This window comes from Petaurus breviceps, unplaced genomic scaffold (assembly GCF_028583685.1).
Source record: "Petaurus breviceps papuanus isolate PSGF00001 unplaced genomic scaffold, PetGlider_PUasm1.0 214, whole genome shotgun sequence".
NCBI lineage: Eukaryota > Metazoa > Chordata > Mammalia > Diprotodontia > Petauridae > Petaurus > Petaurus breviceps.
This window is the reverse complement of record NW_027185863.1, coordinates 17,056,269-17,070,066: the sequence shown is the minus strand read 5'-3', so window position 1 is coordinate 17,070,066 and position 13,798 is coordinate 17,056,269. Positions and strand designations below refer to the sequence as shown.

The 13,798-nt window shown below is 33.5% G+C and overlaps 1 protein-coding gene across 1 annotated transcript in view; it reads left to right on the top strand.

Moving 5' to 3' along the window:
• The window catches only part of MYO16 (myosin XVI), an 871,975-nt gene that overhangs the window by 738,389 nt on the left and 119,788 nt on the right, over nucleotides 1–13,798 (top strand). Inside the window, exon 31 of the mRNA XM_069094125.1 lies at nucleotides 9,594–9,690. Within this exon, the coding sequence (XP_068950226.1) occupies nucleotides 9,594–9,690 (97 nt within the window). The remainder of the gene's footprint in view (nucleotides 1–9,593; nucleotides 9,691–13,798) is intronic.

The following is a 13,798-nucleotide window of genomic DNA, read 5'->3' as shown; positions in this document are numbered from 1 at the left end:
TAGACACATTGATGAAATCATAGCTCCATTTAAGATTTTCAAGAACTAATCAAGACCATCACAAATTTATCCTATATCATTTCAACTAGGCCTTCACTAATGTTTAGCATTTAATTTATTAATTTCTTTTGTAGTTCCTAATTCATTTCCCATGATGACTTCCTTGGACCTCCATTTCCCTCAAATCTTCAGCTACTCCTATTCTGAAGTGGTTCTTGACTTCTCTTTTACTTAGAAAATTGAGGCTGACTTTGATGCCCTTATCAGTCTATTAATGAAAACCTCCTTTTCACTTCAAAATTGTTCCCCCCACATATAGAAACAAAGATATAATCATAAGTATAGATACAGAAAGGAAACGTCCTTGCTTGCTAAGGATGACCCCATAAGGCTCTTTATACCATAATTTCTCACTCACTACTAGCATTTGACCCTTAATTTATTTCCTACCTCTTCATCATTTTCCAACTTTCCCTCTTCAATCATTTCTTCCTTTTTTTCTGTAAACACACTCCATCTCACTTCAAAAAAGCCTTCATCAGATCCTACTACCATTTCATTCTGCTGTTCTATTTCTATTTAACTACAGAACATTTCACATTGAGTTCTATCCTTGGTGCTGCCAATTGCACACCACCCTCTCACTCCTTAATCCTTTGAAGTGCAGCTCTGTCCCTTCTCTTCTACTGAAAAAAAAATATACTGGCAAATGTCACTATTGATCTTCTAGGCACTAAATCTAGGGAAATTATGTCACTTCAATTTTTTTCTTAACTTCTTTACAGCATTTGATAGTTTTGAAAAATCCCTTCTTTTGAAATTTTCCTTCCTTACATTTTATATTATCCTATTCAGATGACCTCCTACCTCTCTCACCACTCCTACCATATTTTCTGTGTTGGGTAATTTTCCTCCTACTACACCTTAGAAGTAAGTAATCCAAGTAAGCCCAAAACCATAGTACTTATATCTCTCATAGCATTTTGTTTCTAGATGATCTTGTCTATTCCTATTACTTCTTTATCCATCAATATTATCTGAATGACTCTCAAATATAAATCTCCATTATTGAAATTCTCCTAAAATTAAGGTCCATATGTTTAACTACCTTCTGTATATCTCTATCTGGATGTTCCATCATCATCTTAAATTCATGAATTCTTAACCTAGGGTCTAGAAATGTGTTTATTTTTAATATTTTGATGATTGTATGCCAATATATTTGGTTTCCATATAGGCCCATATCTTATACATTTAAGAAATATTCTACAATTGTCTTTCAGTTTCACCAGACTACCAAAGGGATCTATGACAGAGAAAAAATTATAACCTCTCTCTGAAATACAGTATGTCCAAACAAAATTTATCCTGCACAGCACCACCTCTGCCATCAGTTTTCCACATTTCATTCAGTTGTATAGCCATTGTCCCATTGTTGAAATGATTTTCTTCATTTCTTCTCCCATAAGTCCCCAAGTCATCATATTGTTTCTTCCTTCATAACATATTTAAAGGGATCCCTTTTTTTCCATTCTTACTGTCAATCCCTAGTCTTGCTCCTTAAAATCTCATACTTATACTTTTGAATTGGTCTCGTAATAGATCTTTGCCTCCAATCTCTCCCCACTAAAATCTATCCTACACATTCCTTCCAGATAATAATTATTATTTTTTAAACACAGGCTTGTATATTCAATACCTATATTTAAAGACAACAACAGCAAAAACAATAATAAACATCCTTCTTTCCTCTGAAATGCCTGAAAGTCCAAACTTCTTACACTGGTATTTACATAAATCTGTACTTAATTCTAACCTACGTTCCAACTTTCCACAAAACTCTTGTGCAAACCAAACTTTCAGCTCTATCTAAATTATTCTACCAATTGTTTCTTGAACCTGCCTTGGATATTCATGTGCCCATAGCTTTGTTCACACATCCTTCCTTCCCCCAAATGGTGTTTTCCAACTACTCTTATATCTGTATCTACCTCTTTGCCCATATAAATCTTCATCATTCTTGAAGGTCCAACTCGGGTATCTCCACTTTTAAACAAATCTTTTCTCAATCACTCCAGTCCATAATGAATGCCCCCTTCCTTTATATTGGCACAGTATGTATTATCTGCTACCATTCAATCAATAATACTACTTTGTATTTTATTGCATTGTGCATTGTTCATATTTACATATGTTTTCCCCCAACTACTCCATAGAGACATTGGAGGGCCCTTGCACCCATTAAGTGATCAATGACTCTTTGTTTATTGTCTGATAAGCTGGGCAGATGTAACCTGGCAGTCTGACTTGCCTTTTCTATTTCTGAGTTTTGCTTTGTATGCTTAGCCTCGAGTACATTCTGCCTTTGAGATTTAGTTCACCACTATGAATGACACGTCACCTTTGGTGATGAACAGATAGATGACATGCCCCCTCCTTTCCAATGCCTGTCTCACAGATTTGTTCTGCATTGCTCACAGACAGTACCAACTGTTCTTCCTGATGATTGCCAGAATAAGTCAGTAGTTGAAAAAAAGACCACAAATTGTGGAAAATAACCAGCAATGGTGGATGGGAATGACATTTCATAATAAAATTCTAGTTAGGCAATCTTCCTTTTTTATTTTGAGAATGCGATTGACATGGTAGAGTAAGCTATAACTTTAAAGGCTCTCCTCAAACAAGGTGCCTCTAAGTAGTATATTAAAATCAGACAAGATTGCATGACATTTGTAACCAAGACAAGAATTTTTCAATGATCCAGTAGAACATTGATATCCGATGAGATATTAAACTGGAATTGGTGTTTGCTAGTCATGTAAAATGCCCCATATAGTCAGTCATATCCCTACCCCCATGAGGTCCTCTGCAACCATATTCATTAATAACATTATAATAAATCTATCAGGCCTGGGATCACTGCAAAGCTTCTTTAATGAAATACACAGTAATATGAAAGATAAATATAACATGTACAATATCAGAAGAAAGTGGGCATAAAGTCCCACATGTTATCTAGATTGTCACATATGGATGGATGGGAAAGTAGAATCTGTGTGTATGTGTGTGTGTGTGTGTGTGTGTGTGTGTGTGTATAGCAGCTAGGTGGCACAGTGAGCACTGGGCTTGGAATCAGAAAGACTGATCTGTATGAATTCAAATCTTCCATCAGACACTTATTAGCTATGTCACCCTAGGCAAGTCATTTAGCCCTATTTGCCTCAATTCCTTATCTGTACAATGAGCTAGAGAAGGAAATGGTAAACCACTCCAGTATCTTTACCAAGACCCAAATTGGATCACAAAGAGTAAGACATGACTGAAAATTATTGAACAAATATGTGGATATAGAAATAGATTCAGATATAAATACAGAGCTATATATATATACCTTGGCAAATTCCATGGTTGGTCAATCAGTTAGGCTCAGAAACAAAGAAAAAGTAATATGTCTAAACTGTTTTGGGGAAATTATGTGCTGCTTTCTGTGATAATAAATTATTCACTACTACAAAAGTCCACCGTGTCAATAGTCTTCTTTTGAAACTTCATCGTGTTAAAATCTGGAATACCATGATATAAAAAGAATAAAAGTTACAAGTTGCCCAAAGGGCAATAAAAATTCTTATGGTGCATGAAATCTGGCTGCCACATTAGTAATGATGACCTCAAGGGCAAGAAAAAGCATAAATAAGTCATAATTTAAGATATTCATGTCAAGCAAGGAATTGGATTGCATATGTCATGAAAAAGATTGACATAAGATGGATAACTTGAATGATCAATGGCTACCCCACAAACTGATTCAAAAAATATCAACATTACTCTCAAGAACTTCATAGATTGCTCTATAGCAACTCAATGAGGAAACTAAGACAAAAATAAGAAGAGATGAGTCTACATGGACAGTTTATTTTAATTATTAGAGGGGACTACGTAGACAGTTTTTTTTAATTATTAGAGGGGACTACATGGACAGGTTATTTTTTTAATTATTAAAGGGAGTGGCTTCACTGATAAAACCATAGATATTTCAAAATATCACACCTGAAAATCCATTGTGCCTATGTGGGTAAACTATTTGGGTAGGGTTTCAGTAAGTCAGTGATTCTGAACAAAGACCTTCTTTGCTTCACAGATACATCCTTCACAATCTCAGCCATTGGCTTTGACACTTTGGCCACTTAGAATTAATTGATGAACAACTAACAGGGTGCCACCATTTTTTCTTCTAAAGAAAATAGTTATGAATTACCTTGAGCACTGGAGCCATTAACAACTAAGGAAGGCTGAAGTGCTTACCTCACTGTATGTTCTATCCACTACCAGCAAGGGATGATTCTGGGTTGTAGCAGAAGGTATATGTTAACATTTTATAATGTATGGTAATGAGTCTCTCTTTTGAACTGACTTGGGGGTTGGAGAGATATAACAGTATACACTCCAGGGAAGGATTTTAGAGTTGGATCTGCAAAGGGAGAGTTGTACCAGAGAAAATGGAGAAGAGAGTTAGGCCTTGTACAAGCAGACAAAATAGGAACCAACATGGAAATGTAGGATGCTCCAGGACATGGCAGGGTGATTTGCCTAAAGCTTTTCCTGTAGGAACTCCTTAAGAAATAAGGAACATGTTCAAAAGACTAAGTTTAAAGGATTCAAAAGGAGACCAAGTTTGACGATAACTGTCACAATTACAACAACAAAAAGTGAAAGCCAAGCAGATATGAACACAAACCTCTTTCCTTGAAAAGGTATACAATCATACTTCAGTCAACATTACTAAATTTTTTTCTGGAAAATATTATATAAGATAAAACAATGTTAGGGGCATCCAGGTGGCTCAGCGAGTAAGAGCACCAGCTCCAGTATTGGGATGACCTGGGGATCAAATCTGGGCTCAGATACTTAGCACCACACCCTGAAATAACTGGCTGTGTAACCTTGAGCAAGTTACTTAACCCTGATTGCTTGGGGAAAAAAAAACGTTACAAGAGGTCATTATTTCTATATGAAATATGTTCTGAATTCAGTGGAATTAATAGTGATAGCTAATGTATAATAGCATATATACTTTGCAGAGTGAATTATTTAAATTATCTCATTTGACACTTGCAATCGCTTCAGGAGCAATGTACTATAAGCATTATTATCTTCATTTTATCAATGAGGAACCTGGGCTATAAGACATTAAGATACTTGCCCATGGATACACAAAATTGAAGAAATGAGATTAGAACCCAAGCATTCTTAACAGGGCCAACACTCTAATCAGAAAGTTATATGCTACCTTTCACTCTTAGATTTCTTAGTGCTGAAATACTATGGTAATAACCATTGACTTCAAATCTCAGATGGTGGGGTGAATGACAATATAGTAGCATTTTACCATCCAAATTGCAATGAGCCAAGAATAATGCATTAATTATATTATTCTAAAATAATATTGGTCAGATCAATTTTATATTGAATGTGCCTATCAAATCAATATTGTCAATATTGTATGGGGTATGCCTGTAAGTGAAAGGTCAGAAAGATAAAAAAGGATGCACTTTGGATAAATGCACTTTGGATAAATGAACAATGTAACTAGCCTGACCTATAGACAAATTCTCATTTTGCTAAAATGATCTGAGTCATATTTATCGTTTTAGCTCAAAGTATTTTTAGGAGAGCAAACAATTGAAGGTGTTATTTACAAAGGAAAAATTACACACATACACACTCATATACATACACACATATATACACATATACATATATATAGACATATATAGACATTTTCTCTTCCTGCAAGAAAATGAAGTTCACTTTATATTTTTTAACCAAACATAAAAAAATAAATAAGCCACATTATTGAAAAATTTGCACATAGATGGGCGTATTTTATGAGAATATTAGTGATAGAAAATGTGAATGGACAGAATTAAATTGCTTAATTGTATTAACCACAGGGACCTTCCCAAAAAAAATTACTAAAGTAGTCAGTCTCACCAAAAATGTTCTCAGAATACAGAAAACAACTCAGGAAAATGAAGTACTAAACGAATTTTTTACATATGTAGAGCCCTTCGAATATCTGATGATGTGTTTAAATTTTGATATATGAGATAACATTATATGATATTGTCTGTATTCATTTTACTGACCAAAGCCAACAGTTAAATTGTGTTTAGAAGAACAAATATTAATAATTCTCTCTTCTAATCTCTAAAGCTGAGATCTACTCTAATACATGCCATTTTTCTTCCTGAAATCTCATTAACATACTGAGGATTTAGACTAAGTAATATTTTTTGCCATGTCTAACAGAAATAGATCATTGCATTAAACCACAGATAAAATGGAAAATTTTGGTTATTGGTAAGCATATATACATATACATATATGTGTATGAATATGTTTGCATGGTCATAGAAAATATGTACATTATACTTTGAATAGAAAAGTTATGAAACTTCATACACCTGGCTTATATTTAAAAACAAATTTTATTACTATATTTCTTATATTATCTATAGTTTCCCATTTATCCCTCCTCTTACCCCTTGCAAGAGATCCCTCCCTTATAGCAAAGAATGTTTTTATAGATAGATAGACATAGATAAAATCTGACAGTATACACAGTAATACACAACTGTGTGATGTAACTGATGTTCATGGCAAAGAGAAAAGAAGGGATGTTTTTTCATATCTCAAGACCAAAGGTTGTTTTTTTTTAATCTTTCAGCATTCACTTTCAATTGTATAAAAGTATATATGTATATGTGTCTGTATGTATAAAGACATATATACACACATCTGTATTGTTTTCTTGCCTCTACTCCATTTTGCATCATTTCATGGCTTTCTATGATTTTTGTATTCATCTCATTTATTATTTCTTGCAGAATAGTAATACTATATTCCATTATATTAATGTGCTATAATTTGTTGAGCCATTCCTGGACAAATGGGCATCATCTATTTTGTTTCCAGTTTTTGCTACTACAAAAGTGCTGCATTAAACATTTTGGAGTTTTTGGAGCCTTTTTATCAGTAACTTCCTTGGGGTACAAATAAGTGTTTTATCAGTGACTTCCTTAATAAGTGTTTTCAATAACTGTATTTGACAAGTATTTTCGTGACTATCATATACTTGATCGAGTTGATCTTACCATTATAGTCGTTTTGTGAGAGTTGGTTTGAGGATGTGTGAAAGTGTAGGAGAGAAAATTATAATCTCAATAAAAGTTTTTGTATGATGTTGTATATTTAAGAAATAGAATATTATGTCTCAGATGATGTTCTGTGCAAAATTTCCAGATTTACTATTCAAGTCTTATTTTGTAACACCTTAATTACAATAGAGACAATATGTCATAAAAAGTTAGAATATTGGGCTTGGTGTCAAAAGAATCTAAATTCAGACTTTGCTTCTGACACTTACTTTGGCAACCCTGGGCAAATCACTTCACCTCTACATGACTTGGGAAAATCGCCACAACTTATTTACTAAATTATAGATTTGCTTTTAACTATGCTAAAGAAATCACAGATTATTCAAATGTTCATAAGTGCATTATTACTTATAACATAGAGGGTATAAAAGGTAAGAAAACAAAATATGAACTGTCCTTCTAGATAGAGTTTATATAAACATATGTTTAATTCATGTATGTATCATACTATAATTATACACAAATATAAATTAAAAACATCAAAATAAAACAATTTGAATAAGTGATCAATAACATGAAAAATCTGAATTTCTGAAAGTCTGAATAATAAAATATTTTAAATATACATTTTTTGTTTTAAGTACAGTATACATAGTAACTCAAACTAAGTAATTATTGTCCCAAAGAAGTTCAATCCTAAAACACCTGCTTCGTATATAGAGACAAGTGATTTATAATTAGCATGTCAGTTGGTAGAATGATGAGTTGAAAATCATCAAGGGACTTGAAGATGAATAAAAGGTTTTGTTGTCTTCAGTATTTCAAACATTACTCCTTGTCATTCATTGAGTTTACATGATTAATTTTCATTATCTTTGAAGAGGGTATGATTAGCAAAAGTAAACATAACACAGCTCCTATCTCAATTAACACAAATTCCAAATTATGGAAGTGGAAAATAATGAAAAATACCTGTGATAAAAATCCTAGTTGTGATACTACCTGTGTGACCTTGAGTGTTTTTTTCCCTCTTTAGTCTTCAGTATTATTACCTATAAAATTAAAAAAAAAAAAGGTCCTAAATGATCTTTAAGGTCCTTCTCTGAGCTAAATCCCATTTTCTTGTTTTATCATTATAGTATGTTAATAGGAACAAGATCAGCTAAAGCCAACCTGGCAGTTAAAAAAAAATAATAGTAATCCCCACAGTCTGATTTTTAACAGTAATTACCATTAATGGAGTGGACTGTTTCTTTGTCAGTGTGTTTACATAGATGATAAGGAGAGTCCAGGTGTAAAGACAGTGATAACCAAAAATCAACACCATAATCCCGGATGGTGATTATTCATTTATCAAAAGCAGGTTTCCAAGATCCAAAAAAGAAGACCTTAGAAGAGAATATCATCATTATCATCATGTCAAACATTTAATGAGTACTCCAGGTGTGTTTCACAGTGGACTAGAACTCCCTAGGTGATGTACTGAATAAATAGATCAGAGTGATTACTAATTTGCATATCAGTTGGTAGAATATCAAAATGTAGAATGTTTCATGTGCCTGAAAATGTTTAAAGTAGTTTGTTGTCTTGAGGATTTTAAATATTGTTCCCCATAGTTATGTTTAAACCATTATCCTTACTGCAGAGATGAGTTCAATAGACATGTGTCTTACCTTCTGGAAGTAACACTCTAAAAGATATAAAGTTGTTTAAGAAAGCAGTCAGTTAAGCAAAATATCTGTGTCCTACAAAATTATGATGTTCCAATTTGTGTATATTTTACATTTTGTTTATTTCTGGTAGCAAATTTAAGGGAAGAAAAAGATTGCAAAGGAAAGAAAAAAGAGATATTTGGAGATGAATTAATAGAATTTTTCATATCTAAACTCTTATCTCCAAGGAAGAATGATAAAGCAAGTTCACGAAGAGGTACAAGGATACACATTGTATTATTGATACATATTTGTCCAAAATTAGAATATTCATATGAAAACATTGGTACCTGATTTTTTTTTAGTTTTTTTATTTTTCTTTTTGGAGGGGGGAAGGAAGGGCAATTGGGGTTAAGTGATTTGCCCAAACGTCACACAGCTAGTAAGTGTTAAGTGTCTGAGGTCGAATTTGAACTCAGGTCTGACTGACTCCAGGGCCAGTGCCCTATTCACTGTGCCCCTAGCTGTCCTGGTACCTGATTTTTAAAGACATGTATAGTATAGAGCTGCTGGATAGGAAGGCCCTTGTACTCGTACATATTTTATGTGATGATGTTAAGAAAGGAGACATACTGGGGGCTGAGGGGGGACAAGCTGCTATTGCTTTTGATGCTCCCTCCCAACCTTCTCCTGGAAAAAAAAAATCTCTGCCCTGTGATTATTTATCCATCATCATTTTGGCATTTCCTTGTTGTTGAATGTCTCCCTGCTGTTTGTGTTTTAGACAGGAGTCCGAAAAGTGTTTCTAAAATACTGGCAAGCTGACCAACTCAATGATTTGTGCCTTCAGCTCCAGAGGAAAATTATAACCTGTCAAAAAGGTAACAATTACATGTGGATATTTGCAAACTGTATTTTTTGCATTGCCCTGTAAAGCTGTTGGGTACAGTAGAATTTTTTAATCTCTAAATGCTAATAATTATACATTCATATTTCTGAACTGTGTTTTTTATTTGTTATGTACACTTATTTGGTAATGAAGTAAAGGGCAACTTTTCATTTATGTGGAATCCACTTTTCAATTGACCATAACATTAATTATTTGGCACAGTATTTGCACATGCAGCTTTTCAGGGGTTAGAGACATTCCTTTCTAGCTAATCAACTTAGTCATTTATTGGCGGCAATTTTTATAACTCTCCTGCTATGCAGAAGAAGAATTTAATACACTGAGCTTTTCTTTACTAATTTTAACCAAGATGCTATGGTAACAACCACTGAAATTCTCTGACTTTGTCTTGAGATGTTGAGCTGATCCATGGCTGTCAGGTTCTTCCACACACTACAAAGGTTCCATATACAGGCCTGGTAAAAGATTGTCTATTGTCTAACTTTCAGCCTCTAAGTTTTTAAGTTCATCACCATCTTATCATTTTAGCCACAGTAACAATAAAAGACCATCTACTAAAATGTACTGTTACCACCTCTTTCAACTCTGTCTCTACCACCACCGCCAACACTACTACCACTACTACTGCTGCTAAAACCACTACCACTACTACTAAGATGACTACTGCTACTATTAATAATAATAATCAGTAGCATTTACATAGTCCTTTAAGTCTTATAAAGTGCTTTAACATAGATTATGCCATTTAATCTTCACAATAACTCCAAATAGTTGATATCACTATCTTTATTTTACAGATAAGAAGAGTGAGGCTGTGAGATGAACTATTTTTCCTAGAATCATAAAACTAGTCAGTTTCTGAAGCAAATTTTAAACTTAGTTCTTCCTTAGTTCAAACCTCATGAATTATATGAGGTTATGATCTTAAACTTAGGCCCTGAAGACTATATGTTAAAGTATAGGGAGGTATAATGGGGGAAGGATGATGTTTACTGATAAAATACTTTTAAAATACTGAAATATAACAGAAATATAAGATTATGTATATACATATAGGTGTGTATGTATTTATAGTGTGAATATACATACCCTATATATACTATGTTTGTGTGTGTGTGTGTATATTAAAGTTAAGTACTAGTGGAAGAAATTACAAATTTGGAATGAGAGAACCTGGGTTCAAGACTCATCTCTGCTACTTATTATTTTTGTGAACTTGGAAAAGGCCCTTAAAGCTCTCTGGACCTTAGTTTCCTCATCAGTGAAAGTTCTGAAGTAAGAGATCATGAAAGACACCAGAGAGCTGGCCTCAAAGTAAGTTAAGACCTGTTTCCAAACATATTTGATAGTGTGACTCAAGGCCTCAGGCTACAATGACTATAAATTGTTATTTGATCAGCATTGCTAACAGAGTTCCATCCTGGGAGCCCTTTATCAATGAAACTACCGATTCAGTATGTATGTTTGTGTGAGTGTGTGTGTACACACAAGCATTGTAGATAGACAGATATGCAGGTAAATAACAGATCTTTTTGATATAATTGTCAGACTTCCAGAGAAAGAGAGTTGTTATTTTTATTAATTAATTTTATCCTAGATTCAAAACTTTAAGGATCAGTGATTCCATGAGTGAATTCTGCTGTACAGATAATAATCACAGCCCTTCAGGTAGTGCATAGCATTTAAAGTTAAGGCAGACCTAAGCTACTTTCCTTGTACTATGATCCTAGACAAATGACTTCTCTTGGCTTCAGTCTCTTTACTATAAAATGACAGTGATAACATCGACTCCCTGAGGTTGTTGTGAGGTCCAAATGAAATAACACGTGAAGAGCTTTGAAAATCTTAGAGTTCTATATAAATGCTGAGGAATAGGCAGAAGAGGAGGAAGAGGAGAAGGAAGAGGAGTGGTATTATTACAACTTAGTAGATGGCCTTTTAGAACTGTTGTGGATAAAAAATCATCGCCCTACTGCCAAGCTGGCAATAAGCCCTGGAAAGTCAAGTAGGCAGGAAGTTAGACAGCAGATACATGGTCCATCACGAGGACAGTCACTGAGGGTGTGTGTGTGTGTGTGCGTGCTTGTGTGTGTGTGTGTGAAGGGACTGGACTAGATGACCCCTGAGGTGTTGTCCATCTCTGAATCCTATTATTCTATCATCTTATTATTTATCTACTCCTGGAATTTTACAATTGGTCACACTATCTGTTAAAGCCCCAGAAAAAAAAATACTTCATCTGCCATTTATATATAAAAGGAAATAAAATACCTCAGCTTCTGTTCCAAGGGTGGGAGAAATAAGCTGATGCCAAAATAATAATAACTGATATATACAATTGGAAACACATCATGTATTATATGATTTTATTATAACAACAAACTTGTGAGGTAGACACTGTCACTATCTCTGTTTTACAAATATGTAACTGAGGCAAGGAAAGCTGGTGACTTGCCCAGGGAAGTATATGTATGCCTTACTCATAATTTTAATATTTTGGAAGTTTGGTTTAAAATGTTTTCTTCATAAACATATCTTGGGCAAAAAACAATCCATTTCTTATATATTTCTTTTTCTGTTTCATTTGGTTTTGTTATGACGTGGCTTAGACAAAGCTGTAGATGATTTTTAAAACTTGGTTTAATAGTAAAAAATGTTTAGATCAATTTAATTAAAATAATTTTAAATGGTGCTTATTGCCCCAAATTTCAACTATATGGAAAGACAAAAAGTAAAGAGTTACTGTCATTTTTAAATTCTTTTTGCTAAATGTTTTTTTAATATTTTAAACTGTTTTAAAAATATATGCTAAATATTTTTAAAATATTTTAAAGTATTTTTTAAATATTTAGATTGGTAGTATCTTAGAATTTAAGGCAAGTTTAAAAGGGATACCACAAATCTCCGACCCATACATAAGCAGGCTACATATTAGAACCTCTATGGGAAACCCTTCCTAGATTTATGTGCAATAAGGAAAATGTGTATTCCATCTTCCAGAAAGAGAAACCAGTGATAATCTTTGCATTATATAGCTTTGGAGGTTTTGTTTGCACCTGAGATAAAAGAAATATATAGTGACCAATAATTATAGAAAGGGGAATGCATAGAATAGTGGATTTAGAGTCAAATTTATGTTTGAGTTCCTGTCTTTTTGACTTAAAAGTTGTATTTCCCTAGACAAGTCACTGATCTTTTGTGGCATTAATTTTATCACCTGAAAATTGGGGGAGAGGGAGGAAGGCAATTATATAGCATACATTATTTCATAAAATTTGGGGAAGGATCAAATGAGTGTACATGTATACATATATGTATACACGTGTAAATTCTTTCTAAACTTAAAGCGTACAAAAACTTTTTTTTCTATTCACTTCTGTATATGAAGGTTAATGGTAATACCACAAGAGGTGCTTAAGCAGAAGCTGGAATAACACTTAGAGGGGTAATGATGATAAATGTATAACAAACAACTGACTCTCTGGGGTGGGGAGGGGGGAGGAGTGCATAGAAAACTTTTTTTTAAGAATGTTTTTACTTTTTTCTCAATTACATGTAAATACAATTTTTAACATTCTTTTTGAAAATAATTTTTGGGTTCCAAATTCCCTTTCTTCCCCCACTCTTGAAAATGAAAGCATTTTGATATAGATTCTACATGTGCAACCATGCAAAACAAGTTTCAATATTAGCCATGTTGAAAAAGATGTGAAGGACCTAGATTCAGTAGTTTCGGAATGGATAGTTTGGATCATTTTGAATTAAAAGTTTCCTGTATTAATGAAACCTATATGGCCAAAAATAGAGGTATGCAAAACTTTGGGGAAAAAAACTCATATAGACAGTATCCCAGATAAAATATGATTGGGTTGGAATATTGTTGTGGCATAGGAAATGATGAGTTAGTGGATTTAGAAAAATATGGAAGGACTTGGATTTATGAAGATGTTATCCATACCTTCAGAGAAACAGAAGACAAGTGGAAATAATCATAATATGGTGTGTGTGTGTGTGTGTGTGTGTGTGTGTATATATATATATGTGTGTGTGTGTGTGTCTGTCTGTACGTATTTATTAGT